Below are 14,375 nucleotides of genomic sequence, written 5' to 3'. Positions count from 1 at the left end.
ATTCTTAACTAGCTGCAGAAATAATCATGCATGAAGAGGAAAGCTCTCATTCATTCTTCTATGCAAGGATGCATCACCTTTCACTCAAAGAAAAATCCTACTGTAGTCAAGAAACATAGCTCTCAGAAGAAAGTAAGTGGGAGATGGATGAATTCACATTTCTTAAAGTCCAGAATCAAAAAAAGAAGCAGTATCATTTGAAGACAATAGAAAATACACAGTGGGAAAGACCTAGAGTAGCAAAAGCAGGTGTATGATTTCCCATTGTTCTCTCCATTATTCTGGAAAAAAAAAAAAATCTTTATTTTAAATAAACTACAAAAGTTATTGATTTCCTGATATTTTCAACCCAAGATGTATGTTAAGCTTTATTTCTACCTTCCCAAATAATTTTTAAAAGTTTATTGGGATCTGAAGGCTGTACAGAGGTTGGGGAGTAAAGCAAATTTTTCATTCTTGACATTATAGGGCTTTTGCCATAACGTGTAATATCACATATTATTTTTATGTACTTCAGCACTGGGTATGTTCCATAATGGATGACTTGCATATGAACAATCTTACATAAGCAACAAATAAGATTTGGGGCTTAGTATCTCAAATCCATAAAGAAACCTCAAACACTGCTTCCAACCATTGTAAAGAAATCCCCTGAAAGTCAGACTGGGGCTAGATTACTTGATTCATGCTTCTAAACAGTAGGACAAGGTGAAAGTGAAAATTAACACTCTCAATACAGATTTGTTGACCACTGCCACACAAATTTAAGTACCTACCATACCTTGAGGACTGCAGCAAAAGTCACAGAATTGTTTGTTAGTAGCAATGTACAGCTTGATGGAGATTTCTTCTTGTGTTTAAATGGCTGAAGAGTTTCATATGCATCCCTAGTCAAATACAGTGATGAAAATGTGCTACAAACTGAGGAAGCTATACGGCTGAAGGGGGAAGTTACATGGCAGAGTAAAAAACAATTAAAGCACAACTGATATATTTATCATTGGATATAAGTAAATTAATGGAGCAGAAATTACTGATCTTTGCCTGTAGAAACCCTAAATTCCACAGAAGTGTTACATAATTTCACCATATGATTAAATACAAAACCTATAAGGCAACAGGGAATACAACTTCTGTCAGAGAAGAGACCTCTACAGTAAAATATTGATCAACATCTACATTACCAGTGAAATTAGCATTGGCTTTAAAATCCTATTGTCAGAGTTGTTTAATACTTCAGCTACAAAACTAAACTACATTGAAATTGGAAAAAGTTTTCTGAAAAATTTCAGCTGTATTTTTTGCTCAAAAAACGCATCCAAAGTACAAAAGATCATTAGGAAATTAACACAACAGCAACCTGGTAACATTTTCAAAATGCCTCTTAAGCACATGTAACAATTTTAATAAGGTTCTTTTTTGTTGTTTTATGTATTCAGAGCTACGCCAGAAAAAATAGATGTACTCATCTCTATAGGAGAATATTTTGGTTACATGCTAAATGATGCTACTAGGGGATAGCATGGAAGCAAGGTGAGAAGACTAATTTTTGATGCCCAGCTTAGACAGCAAAAGAGTACAAGCACTGCTTTAAGTTGAAAATTGCAACACAATTCGGAAGTGCAACTGTCCATAAACTGACACAATGGGTTTCACAGGTTTCTGTTAGACAAGCTGGCAATGGAAAAAAGAAGTTAAAAGCAATTTGTTTGCAAACAAAATTTTGTGCCGAAATCCTTTCATCTTAAATGTTTATATGTTTCCACTAAAAGATAGCAGGTCAAAATCACAGCTTTTGTAAGATGAAAAAAAAAAAAAAAAAAAAAAAAAAAAAAAAAAGCCAGAATAACTCATACTAACAGATTTGAAGATGAAACTTAGATTTGACGCTCACAGTATTTGTTTTTGCAAATGGTTCCAAGTCAAAGTTTACTTCCTATCACATTAAAGTATCTAGCATAATGAATACATGCATGCTTTTCTAAGTTGCTATATTGTATATTACATTTTTTCCTTTCCTCTAGAAAGCTTAGCATTTCACCTTTTGAATCCACTTGTTCCCCAAAATCCAACTCAATAATATTAAGCTATTTTAGAGTAATATATTTTACACAATTAAAATATCCACAAAAGAAACAACTGGCAACCTTTACTGACTAACATTGCCAGAATGGCTGCACTGGGCTATAAATGCAAGGAAGTTTAAAGACCATTTTATGAAGACATGACTTTTAAGATAAGTCTACATCCCTTAATCATTTTCGCTGACAAAGTGATGGAAGAACTCTGATTTCTCCAATTATAAGTTCAAAAGTTTAAAAAGGTCATGTGTAAAAGGCACAAAACATTAATCTCATCATTTTCTGTGCGGTTTGTTAAACTCCTAGAAGCTGTAATAGCAGAGACAAATTGAGCAACATTCTGACCTTTCTCTGATAAAAACCTATATGGTTATTTCATGAAAATGCAAAAGGTTACCAATTATTTTTCTAAAAAGCTCATTTTCCTCAGATTAGGAATTTGGTACCGCACTGTGAATTTAGCTTGTAGAAATGCTTCATTTGAGTGTGTCTAGTAAAGTTGCACAGTTGTAATAAATCCACTAATTTATCACCTTGTTTTGGCTAGGAGGAGCAGGAAGACTTGAAAGGAAACAAGAAAAGGCAAGGGGGAAAGAACAGCAGAGAGAGAAAGACAGCAAGAGGAAATGAGCAAGCAGATGTAAGAGTACTGCTGCATGCATTCAAGGTAGACACACTAACATCCTGAAAAAAGAATAACAATCACAATTTGTTGATCAACGTAATCCAGTTACAGGCTTCAGGATATCTACTAAAATCAGCAGCAGTACAGGCAAGTGGTTGCACTTCTCACAATGCTACTACACATTTCAAGCAAGCAAGATTTCCAGGCTTTGTGTTAAAAAATTTAACACTCAAATTTTTATGTCCTTTCCTGACTCAAAGCCTAAAGTTTAAACAATATTTTGGTAATCTTGGAATTAATAAATTTCTTAACTGACTAATGTTCCAGAGATGTGACCTTTTTAAATTCTTTGCTTCAAGTGGTACAAAAAAAAATATGGAGGTGGTTAATTTTGTCAAACAGGTTTCACTTCAAAAAAACCACTTAACGTGGTTTATTACTTCTGTATATATTACATAAGAGAAAATAAATATCCCACACAGAAGTATTTCTTTGGAACTACTTAGCATTCTGTCTTTCAAACATTAAATTTAGAACTGATTTTCTGTAGTTTAATAATATTTACATTTCACTGAATATTCATATATTTCAAGAAATCTTAAGAGAACTCTCCATCAATTTTGATACTAACATGAAAATTATAGAAATATGTTTTGCATAAGCTGTTAACAAACAGACAGCTGTTAACAAACAGTATGACTAAATCTATATTTAAAAACTGTGCTATTTTCAGAAGTTCCTGTAAATGTGCTTTCATGTGAGCAAGTCTGATGATCAAATCAACCAGATGGACCAATGTTTTTAATCATACACTTTTTGAACAAAGCCTGTTAAGATGTCCACACATTCACGCAGAAAAATATCTGAATGAATGATGAGCTGTTGGAGATTTCAAAGCAAAATCAAAGACAAAACTATCAAGGTGGGTCAGAAAGTTGTCTGTGAATGTTTGTGTGTGTAAAAATAGTGATGGAGCACAATGATTCTTATCTATCAAAGTATAATTTTATTCAGCAAAGCAAATGAATCTGCTTCAAAAAATCTCCAAACAACTGCAAAATTCACATATGAAGATAAGCTAAATATTATTGAAATTACTGAAGATCTGAAATTTGATATATGAAAAATATAATTTATAAAATTTTTATTCCATAAATTCTATTATCATCTTTTGGGGGCAATAAAAGCTGATATGGCCCATTCAGAATATTTTCCTTTATAACCAATCTCACTATTTTTGTGTGAGCTATTCCCAGGGTAATAGGATAGCTTTATGTTTGATTTCTTAAGTATCAAGATAATAGAGCCCCAGTTCTGTATCTTTTATTCACTGAAAATTCCATTGAGTCACTTGTAGTTTTATTTTAAAAGTCAGTGTCTGTAAATATTTTTCATCATATCAGTTCTACCTATTGCAAAATATTGAGTAATTACTATCTCAGAGAGTAGTAGTAAGTAATTAAGGATGAAATAGTATCCAGGCTCCATACATATCAATCTCTAGTTTTATTGGGGAATAGCATATAATGCTGTTTTATTTTAAGGGATCTTTGATGAAAAAGAAACCGTAAATATTTACCCTGTTGGTCTACCAAGTCAGTCAGAAAACACAGAACCATCTAGGTTGGAAAAGACCTTGAAGATCATCTAGTCCAACCATTAACCTAACACTGACAGAACATTTAGCACTCTTAAGTATTTCTTGAGCCATCAAGCACACTTCTGATAGGCCTCTCATCTTCAAAAAGTCTTAGACTACAATAAGTGACCAGTATGTTTGCATAAGAAATTACCCACATTTCAGATAGCTTTCACATAATCACAGAATTGTCTAGGTTGGAAAAGACCTTGAAGTCACCTAGTCTAACCATTAACCTAACACTGACAGTTCCCAACTACACCAGATCCCTCAGCACTGTGTCAACCTGACTCTTGAACACCTCCAGGGATGGGGACTCCACCACCTCCCTGGGCAGCCCATTCCAACACCTAACTACCCCTTCTGGAAAGAAATGCTTCCTAATATCCAGTCTAAACCTTCCCTGGTGCAATTTGAGGCCATTCCCTCTTGTCCTATCATTTATAACTTGGTTAAAGAGACTCATCCCCAGCTCTCTGCACCCTCCTTTCAGGGAGCTGTAGAGGGCGATGAGGTCTCCCCTCAGCCTCCTCTTCTCCAGACTAAACACCCCCAGTTCCCTCAGCCGCTCCCCGTACGACCTGTGCTCCAGACCCTGCACCAGCTCCGTTGCCCTTCTCCGGACACGCTCGAGTCATTCAATGTCCTTTTTGTAGTGAGGGGCCCAAAACTGAACACAGGAATCGAGGGGCGGCCTCACCAGTGCCCAGGACAGGGGTCAGATCCCTTCCCTGTCCCTGCTGGCCACGCTATTGCTGACACAAGCCAGGATGCCATTGGCCTTCTTGGCCCTCTGGGCACACTGCTGGCTCCTGTTCAGCCAGCTGTCAATCAGTACCCCCAGGTCCCTCTCTGACTGGCAGCTCTCCAGCCACTCCTCCCCAAGCCTGTAGCGCTGCTGGGGGTTGTTGTGGCCCAAGGGCAGCCCCTGGCATTTGGCCTTATGGAAACTCCCCCAGTTGGCCTCAGCCCATGGCTCCAGCCTGTCCAGGTCTCTCTGCAGAGCCTCCCCACCCTCGAGCAGATCAACACTCCCACCCAGCTTGGTGTCATCTGCAAACTGACTGAGGGTGCACTTGATCCCCTCGTCCAGATCATCAATGAAGATGTTAAACAGGAGTGGCCCCAACACCCAGCCCTGGGGGACACCACACATGACCGGCCACCAACTGGATTTAACTCCGTTCACCACAGCTCTCTGGGCCCGGCCATCCAGACAGTTTTTTACCCAGCAAAGCGTGTGCCCATCCAAGCCACGAGCAGCCAGTTTTGCCAGGAGAATGCTGTGGGAAACGGTGTCAAAGGCCTTGCTAAAGTCAAGGTAAACAACATCCACAGCCTTTCCCTCATTCAATAAGCAGGTCGCCCTGTCATAGAAGGAGATCAGGTTAGTGAAGCAGGACCTGCCTTTCATAAACCCATGCTGACTGGGCCTGAGCGTCTGGTTGTCCCGCAGGTGTTGTGTGATGGCACTCAGGATGAGCTGCTTCATCAGCTTCCTGGGCACTGAAGTCAAGCTAACAGGCCTGTAATTTCCCGGATCATCCTTCTGACCCTTCTTATATATGGGTGTCACATTGGCCAATTTCCAATCAGTTAGGACCTCCCTGGTCAGCCAGGACTGCTGGTAAATGATGGAAAGTGGCTTGGCGAGCACCCCAGCCAGCTCCTTCAGCACCCTCGGGTGTATCCCATCCGGCCCCACAGACTTGTGTGTGTCTGTGTGATGCAGCAGGTCACTGACTTTCTCCTCCTGGAATGGAGGGGGGTCGTTCTCCCAGTCTCTGTCTTCTGGTTGAGGAGGCTGGATTCCCTCAGTACAACTAGTCCTGCTATTAAAGACTGAGGCAAAGAAGACATTAAGCACCTCAGCTTCTTCCTCATCTCTTGTTACCATGTTTCCTCCCGCAGCTAGCAGGGGATGGAGGTTCTCTCTGGTCTTTCTTTTGCTGTTGACATACTTACAGAAACATTTCTTGTTATCATTGATTGCTGAAGCCAGATTAATTTCTAACTGGGCTTTAGTCCTCCTGATTTCTGCCCTGCATAGTCTCACAGCCTCTTTGTAATCACTGTGAGTGGCTAGCCTCTTCTTCCAAAGGCTGTAAACTCTCCTTTTCTCCCAGAGTTGCAGCCAAAGCTCCCTGTTTAGCCAGAGTGGCCTTCTCTGCTGCTGGCTTCTCTTACAGCACCTGGGGACTGCCTGCTCCTGTGCCATTAAGACTTTCTTAAAGAGTGTCCAGCCTTTCTGGACCCCTATACCCTTCAGGATCGTCTCCCAAGGGATTCTATCAAGCAGGTGCCTAAACAATACAAAGTGAGCTCTATGGAAGTTCTGCTGCCCCGTCTTCTGGCCCCTCTAAGAATAGAGAACTCCATTATTTCATGATTGCTGTGCTCTAGTCGGCCTCCAACCACCACCTCATCCACCAGTCCTTCTCTGTTCACAAAGAGGAGATCCAGCAGGGCACCTTCTCTGGTCAGTCCACTCACCAGCTGTGTCAGGAAGTTCTCTCCCACACATTCCAGGAATCTCCAGGACTGGTCCCGCTCTGCTGTTCTGTATTTCCAGCAGATGTCTGAGAAGTTAAAGTCTCCCACAAGAACAAAGGAAGCAATCACAAGATTTCTCCTAAGTACCTATAGAATATTTCATCCACCTCTCTGTCCTGGGTGGGTGGCCTATAGTAGACTCCTACTACAACATCTGCCCTGTTGGCCTTCCCCAATTCTAATGTAGAGACACTCCACCCTGTCTTCACTATTCTTGTGCTCAAAGCAATCATAACAGTCCCTAACACACAGCGCCACCCCACTGCCTCTCCTTCCTTGTCTATCCCTCCTAAAGAGCTTGTAGCCATCAACTGGTGCACTCCAGTCATGGGAGGCATCCCACCATGTTTCTGTAATAGCCACTACATCATGATTTTGCTGTTGCATCATGGCTTCAAGCTCCTCCTGTTTGTTACCCATGCTGTGTGCGCTGGATTCAGTTTCAAGCATGTTCATAACAATTATTCTGTTGCTTCATTTGTCTCCTTTTAGTGATGGACAGTGATTATTCTGGCTGTCAGTGAACAGTTCCTTTATCTTACCAAATAGCAGTTTCAGAGACAAAAGTATTTGGGGCCACATTACCCTAGGAAAGCCTTAGCATGTATTTAATCTTCTGACCCAACATTCTCTCAGTGTCTGAAGTAGGATTATTTAAAATTAATATAGTCACATAACCAAGATATATTAGCTTTACTCTCATATTTTAAAGCTTTCTGTGTCTTCCTATGTCCATCCATACATGCTTTATTTTGGATTATAATTGTTCCTCTTTATTCTCTGTGTGAAAAGTAACAGAGTTATTACTGAAACTTCTAGACCGAGATTTTATTACTGCAACCTTTAAAAGCTTCCAAATTTGTGCTCCCATATTAGGAAATGCTGCTGGTATTTTCTTTTTATGTGTCTTGACTACTTTTTGCAATTCAGTCATAAGACATTATTATTTTAATAGGGAGGCTAGCAGTAAACAGAAAATAGTTGTGTTTTTTAAAACATCACTGTCATATTTAAGTATAAAACCATTTACTATCTAGAATATGTTTAAAGATAATAATGCATGTGTTTGTGAGATCAAGGCCCAAGCTCAGAACACAGATCAACAGATAAGTACCACTTGGAGCTGAAGTTCCCTCCCAAATTCTGTAGTGTGAATGACATAAACCAATGTTTTTAAGATTAATGTATTTACAGCCCTGCATGGATGCAATGTCTTGACATCATCTAGATCCAATCTTTGTATCAATATCAGTAATTTGGTATTCCATGCATAATGTTTATGAGAGAAGTAACTATTTGTGTACAAGCCATGAACATGCACTCATTTTGAGCAAATGGAACGTACAAAGCAGGTCATTTATACAGCACATTAAAGCCTTTTCCTTTAATTTTCCTGATTAGCTTCTTGAAGTATCAAATATTCATAGAAGTACTTGATATCTTTTTCTAAATACCAAATGAACACCGCATTTAAGAAATTAAAACATATTTTTATCTTAGGGCTTCGCATCTCCTCCACACTGTCAAAAACGTACTCCTAGGTTCCAAAAGAATTTCACTTCAATTTCCAAAACATAAAAAACAATTATAAATCTCAAAAAATATTTATTTCAACAAATTTACTTTTCTAATACAGAATCTTAAAGACTGCCCCCATATTCTTTCATCTCAACATATCATCACGCCCACTTGATCATATCACCCTTATAAACATAAAATAATTTCACCTCAGTATTACCAGGGTCATGTATCTCAATAAATTCCTCATCCCTACATTTTATCCCTGGTTTTGAATTAGTAAATGTGTGTATATCAACCGTTCACATCTGGTACTGAAGTTATAAACCTGTCAGCTAGAGGGAAGCTCCATGAAGTAATCTGTCATCACTGTTTTCCCAAAATAAACTACAACTTTTAGGGACTTCTAGAAAGCAGATACTGACGGAAGCTATTTGACAACAAGCTGAATATCCTGCATTACAATAGCAGGTGCTTTTTGTGCCTCCAGTACCTCTGGACTTCCTGTCATGCCAGTATGAAATTCACCTTTCCATGGAATTCACCTGTGGATTCACCTATTAGCTAATGGATTGTACTAAAAGTAAAATACCCTGGTGACTCTCAAATCATGCTTTGGAATTTAAAAAATACAAAAACAAAAAGTATTTTGAAGATGTCTTTTCACTTAAACTGCTTTTATTCTCATTTGTACCCAGATGAGCAATGAGGTTTGGGTTATGTCATTTCTGGATTCATATGTCAAGTGTTTCCATATGTCTTCACCTAGAAACAATTATGTTCTTTGTAGGTCTGCAGCCAAAAGAAAACTTGATACATATATCGTATATATATATATATACACACATATGATCTATAAAACCTAATTTTTAGTTACCTATCAAAACACTGACAGGAGGTCAGGACTAATCCCCATCTTTGTGAGCAGGACGTGTTTTAAAGCCTTTTTAAACCAAGATAGATAGAAGTAGTTTGTTTACTTTGCAAAGTGTTTTACTCTATATAATACTTTTTTCCACATTAATAAGTGATGACTCCATCTGCAGTGATCTTACATAATCATTCTAGCTTTTTATTTTCAAAAAATTGAGGCAACATTCTGCTGCAATTCTCTGTCCACCTATGGTCAAGAATTTCCATTCAGATCTCATATTGCCATTATACATGCCTGTTATTGATAAAATGTTTTGGTACCATGGTCATAAAAATCCACTGAAGATTATAAAAGTTTTTCTTTTTTTCCAGTCAGCTTTACTAACTGTTGTTATCCACTATCTGTATTTTATTCACTTGTATATAAAATTATATATGCACCAAATGAACTTTAAAAGGAAAAAAAATTTATTTACACTCAAGCAATCTTCACAGTGTTACTTTTTACCATGATAAGGTTCCTCTCAGAGCTACATTTCAACAGTTATTCAAATTATTTTTACCAAAGGAAGTCAGAACTCACCCTGAGGTTTGACAGTACCAGAAAGACTGAAAATAGTTGTATGTCCTTGTATGTTGTACAAACAAGAGACAAGCTAAGGTCATGTAATAGTATTATTCATATTCTGTTGACATCAGAAGTCTGTAAAAGCATAAACTGATAGGCATTGATACTCATAGTTCTTAATAAAAGCCATAGAATTTGGAGGAAAAATTGAGTCTTTGGTATAGCAGAAAAAGATAGGTAACTATAGCCATGCTTAATCAATTATATATAAACATGAACACCTAACTCGACTTTAAAGAAATCAGTTGAGACTACATTTATTTTTCTTTTTTTTTTAAAGTTCCATTGAGTATCTTATTTCTTCCTTCACCACTGACTAAGTTAAGAAGCTGCAAAGACTGTATCTGCACTGGAGACAAGGCAGCCCACTTTTTTTGTTGGTAGAATGTTTCCCAGGAAAAATGGTTTATTTTAAATAACTTTAGTCAGTACAAAGGATGCTGGAGTGCTAATCATTTCTGCCTCCAGCTGAGGCAATTTGCTGCTACTGCAGACATGGACACTGTTTGTTTCAACATCTCTATGCCATGACCTTTCCATCACCTGAATACCAGTTTTCATAAAGAATGCAAAATTCTGCAAAAGCACTGATCAAATGTACTTCTACCATTTTTTTAATGCTGCAAAAAGCAAGTTTCAAAGCAGAAAAGCAAAAAGAAACAGGGCCCTGACAGTTTTGAGTGCTTCCAAAAGTCTTTATCATTTACTCCCCTCTAATCAAAATGCTGGTTTGCCTGTAACTACAGGCTCTTGAATTTTCAACAAGAACAGGCAAGAATCTTACAAAAAACCAATCTTTTATCATGTCCTATTTGTTTCTCTTTGATTTTTTAAAAATTAAGATTCTATCATTAATCATATAAATCACAGAAGAAGATAATCTGCACATAGAAAAATAATTACATACCTTATATTGGATAAGGAGACCATAAACCAAAATATTTTTCTTTTTCATTTCCCCTGCAAATTTCTTGATCCTAGTTAGTTCTTCTATCCCAATGCTAAAAGAAATATTTTCTGAAATATCCAAGTGCATCTGCAAAGGTACAAATAAGAAAGAAATTAAAAACAAAAATTCCACTTTTTCCATAGTGTGTTATTTTAGACTGCCAGTTTTTAGTATCTCATTTTTATGTGTTAAGCACACAAAAATACAGGCTAACAAAGGTTTCTCTTAGTTAGCTTCTATTACTATTGAATTGCATTACTTATATATTCAGTGACATTAAATTTTTTTCTTCTCAAAGCATACTGAAACCAATACGCCAGAACACATCAGAATACTCTAATTGCATATTAAAAATATTTAATTAAGTCAGAAAATAAGAAACATACTTTTCTAAACTCTAATTTAATTTTGACAGATTTTTCTTTTTACTATCAGGTTATTAAAGAAATACAGGTTTCTTCTTAAAGCATCTTAAGAGGTTTTCCAAATGGAACTGCATTACTTAAAGATTCATTTTGTATTTACTACCTTTTCAGTATAGCATATTAGTTGCCTAAATTGGATTAATTTCAAGACAACACTTCAATTTTAAAAAGCAGAAATTACTTCAAAAGAAGGTGGTGATATGACTATCCTGAAGTCTTGGGCAGGGAAAGGCAACTCTCATATCCAGCAGGGATTCTGCACAAACATGGTGGGTCTTACAGGACCTGAACTGGTATCTCCAGGGAGGTATCAAGCAGCTCAACCCTTTCCCAAGGCTTTTGTGTTCCAATTCTATCAGTTTACTTTACAAAGTTTCTATTAACTGTAGAAATCAAAATTTAGGATGATGATTTGTACATATAAACTTTCAGCATCTATTAATAGCAGTAATAACTTTCCCCTTAAAAGAAAGAGAAAATATTTTTCAGGCTGAATGATTCCATTGAGGTAAAACTTATCTAAGTACTACAGAGAGTAGTATAGGCATAGCCCCAGAGATCTGTGCTTGGAAAAAATATTTCAATTTTCCTTTGTACCTTATGTTCAATTTATCCTGACAGATAACAGGTTTTTACTCATATTCCCTAGCAACATTTCTTTAAAAGCTATTTACTGGCTAAGTGCATATTCACCAGGAACAAAGTTGCTGTCTTGTACTACACTGGCAGAGATTAATTTTCAAACACTCTTTATTTTGCTATTTTTTATCCCAAACAAGGCTAAAGTACCACTCATTTACAGAAATTTTAAAACCTACTATTTTGAGGGAACACAACCTAACGCCTATTTACCACTAACCTGTTCCACAGCTTTAAAAAGAGATTTTTCCTCAAACTTTTGTACTGAAAGGCAAACAATAGCAACTACAGAGCTGAAGTACTAGTTTTCTTTCTAAACCTAAGTAATAACAACAAAATAAAAATCATATCCATTCATAACATCTACAAACGTGAACAGGTATTACTCAAGAAAAATAATGTCAGTTTAAGAACATGATCCTTCTGGTTATAGCAGAATTGGAAAGGATACTGGTTTGATGCAGACAAGTAACTGCATGAAGTTTAACTGTGCTTCCTAATTCTCCTGCAACTTTTCTGCCATGTCCAAATACAATAGTTCAATTACTGTTTCAGCTTACAGATGCTACAAAAACTACAGTCAGGCACCAGGATAAAGGATAGACTTTGAAATCTGTGGCAATTTATTGGCAGGAATATGGACAGAAGTCATCATGTCCAGCGCAAGCTCATCCTTTTACTAGGATAATTCTTCCCAGGCTGGTGAAACAATCTGGCTCAATAATAGCACCTGTCATTATTACAACCAAAGAAGCTGTATATTGGAAGGAAAAATAGAACTGATTCTCTTAATTATCAGATTGCTACAAAAAAGTTACACGTGTCCTGAAATCAAAGAATAGACAAGAACTTTCCAATTACACAAAAATCTACCTTAGGCTTTTCCTGATTATGAGGTTAGAATGGAAGCAGTTAGCTGCTCTCCTCATTTATCCTTTCAGTTCTTCATTACCAGGAACAGTTTTACTTTTAAGAGTAAGAAAGAATAATGTTTCCTGTACATCTAGTACCTAAAACCTATGTATTTAAATGTCGTCTTAGTGCTTAAAATTCTGAGTCACATTTGCCTGAGACATATTAATAATGTGCCCTTTTACATCAAAAGAAAGTGTCTTACAGGACTTTTCACTAACAATGTGTTCAGGTTTTATGTTAGACAAAGCATACAGCAAAGAATAAAGATGAGGAGAATCCCACTCAGAAGCCTTAGTGAAGAGGACACTCAACACTGAATTTAATTAAAGACTGCTGAAGGAAGTTTCTATCCCCCAGTCATACCATCTGTAATGAGTTTTAGGGATCAGAAGTTTAAAGGATTTAAATAGTTCCCAGTGATTAATATGAGACAATGATTTGTTTAGTTAATTCTTTAGTCATTTAAAACATACTTTCCAGTCCTGCTTTCTCCTTGTATTTCTAAAAAATACTGTGGTAACTCCATAAAATTTGAGACTGTAGCATAAAATGCCTTTTTATAATTAGTGTACTTAATTTTTTAAAGACACTTTTAACAAATGTATGTGTATCTGTATCTGTGTTTTAAATGTTAGCAACTGTTTCCACCTAGTTATGAGACTTCTTTCATTGTCTAGTTTTGGGAAATTGCAAGGAGTTGTCAAGAAAAACTGATGGATCTGGAGTACAATAAAGAGATTAACTGTGTTATTTTCTCTTGAAGCTATTTTAAAAGCTGTCCACCTAAATAATTTGTGCATGCTGCAGGCTGCTCAAACAAATACACTCTCATTAAAAATGGTGCTGGATTCCACGATCACTTCAAGATCTAGGATCTTAGGGGCAAAACCTGAGCTTCACCATGATCTTCTGTAAGCATTATTTACATTCATACCTGTATCTCAGGAAATATTAAGTCCAAGATATTTATAGCTACAATTATTAAAACAAAGCTCTCACATTCCATATGTCACACTAAAAAGGCACTTAATTCAAAGTCCAAAGTAGAGATTAGCTATGAATCAGGTACAAAATAAGCATGCTTTCAACACCGTAGTATTACCTAGTTGATTAACAATTCCAACTTTATCTGCACACCCCCAAAATTTAACACAGACAGAAAGGGGTTTTTATATTCTTTATAAAAGACTAATGAAAATATTCTCAGTCCAGAAAAGAGCATTCTACACATCCAGTAGCCTTGTAAATGGGCAACAGAATTGGAGACATGTCATTGGTCTGATTATCAAAGGTGGAAACAATTTATCTTTGAAAATTCAGTAAAATTAAAGCTCTACTCTGAACTTCCTCAGAAATAAGGTCAAGAAAAAAAAGACAGTCTAGAAATAAAGTGCTAAATATTGATGTTCACAGAATCACAGCAGCTCACTCCAAGAGAACAGCATATAACGGGTAAGACTTTAACTTTTTTCATTTGTAAGAGTAATTGATCTTCATGATCTCATTTATTTGTTAGGTCAGTAATGAAAT

General features: G+C 36.8%; 1 protein-coding gene across 3 annotated transcripts in view; it reads right to left on the bottom strand.

Annotated features, from left to right (window-relative positions):
• Positions 1–14,375, bottom strand: part of ISPD (isoprenoid synthase domain containing) — a 129,104-nt gene that overhangs the window by 48,409 nt on the left and 66,320 nt on the right. For all 3 annotated transcript variants that reach the window (XR_003397750.1, XM_026842322.1, XM_026842321.1), the window contains exon 8: positions 10,825–10,953. Coding sequence is in view for 2 of the 3 variants with exons in the window: in XM_026842322.1 (XP_026698123.1) it covers positions 10,825–10,953 (129 nt within the window). In the remaining variant the exon portion in view is untranslated. The remainder of the gene's footprint in view (positions 1–10,824; positions 10,954–14,375) is intronic.

Source organism: Athene cunicularia (assembly GCF_003259725.1).
Source record: "Athene cunicularia isolate RWA chromosome 2 unlocalized genomic scaffold, athCun1 chr2_part1, whole genome shotgun sequence".
Taxonomy (NCBI): Eukaryota; Metazoa; Chordata; class Aves; order Strigiformes; family Strigidae; genus Athene; species Athene cunicularia.
The sequence above is the reverse complement of the archived record's forward strand: the minus strand, read 5'-3'. Positions and strand labels throughout refer to the sequence as shown.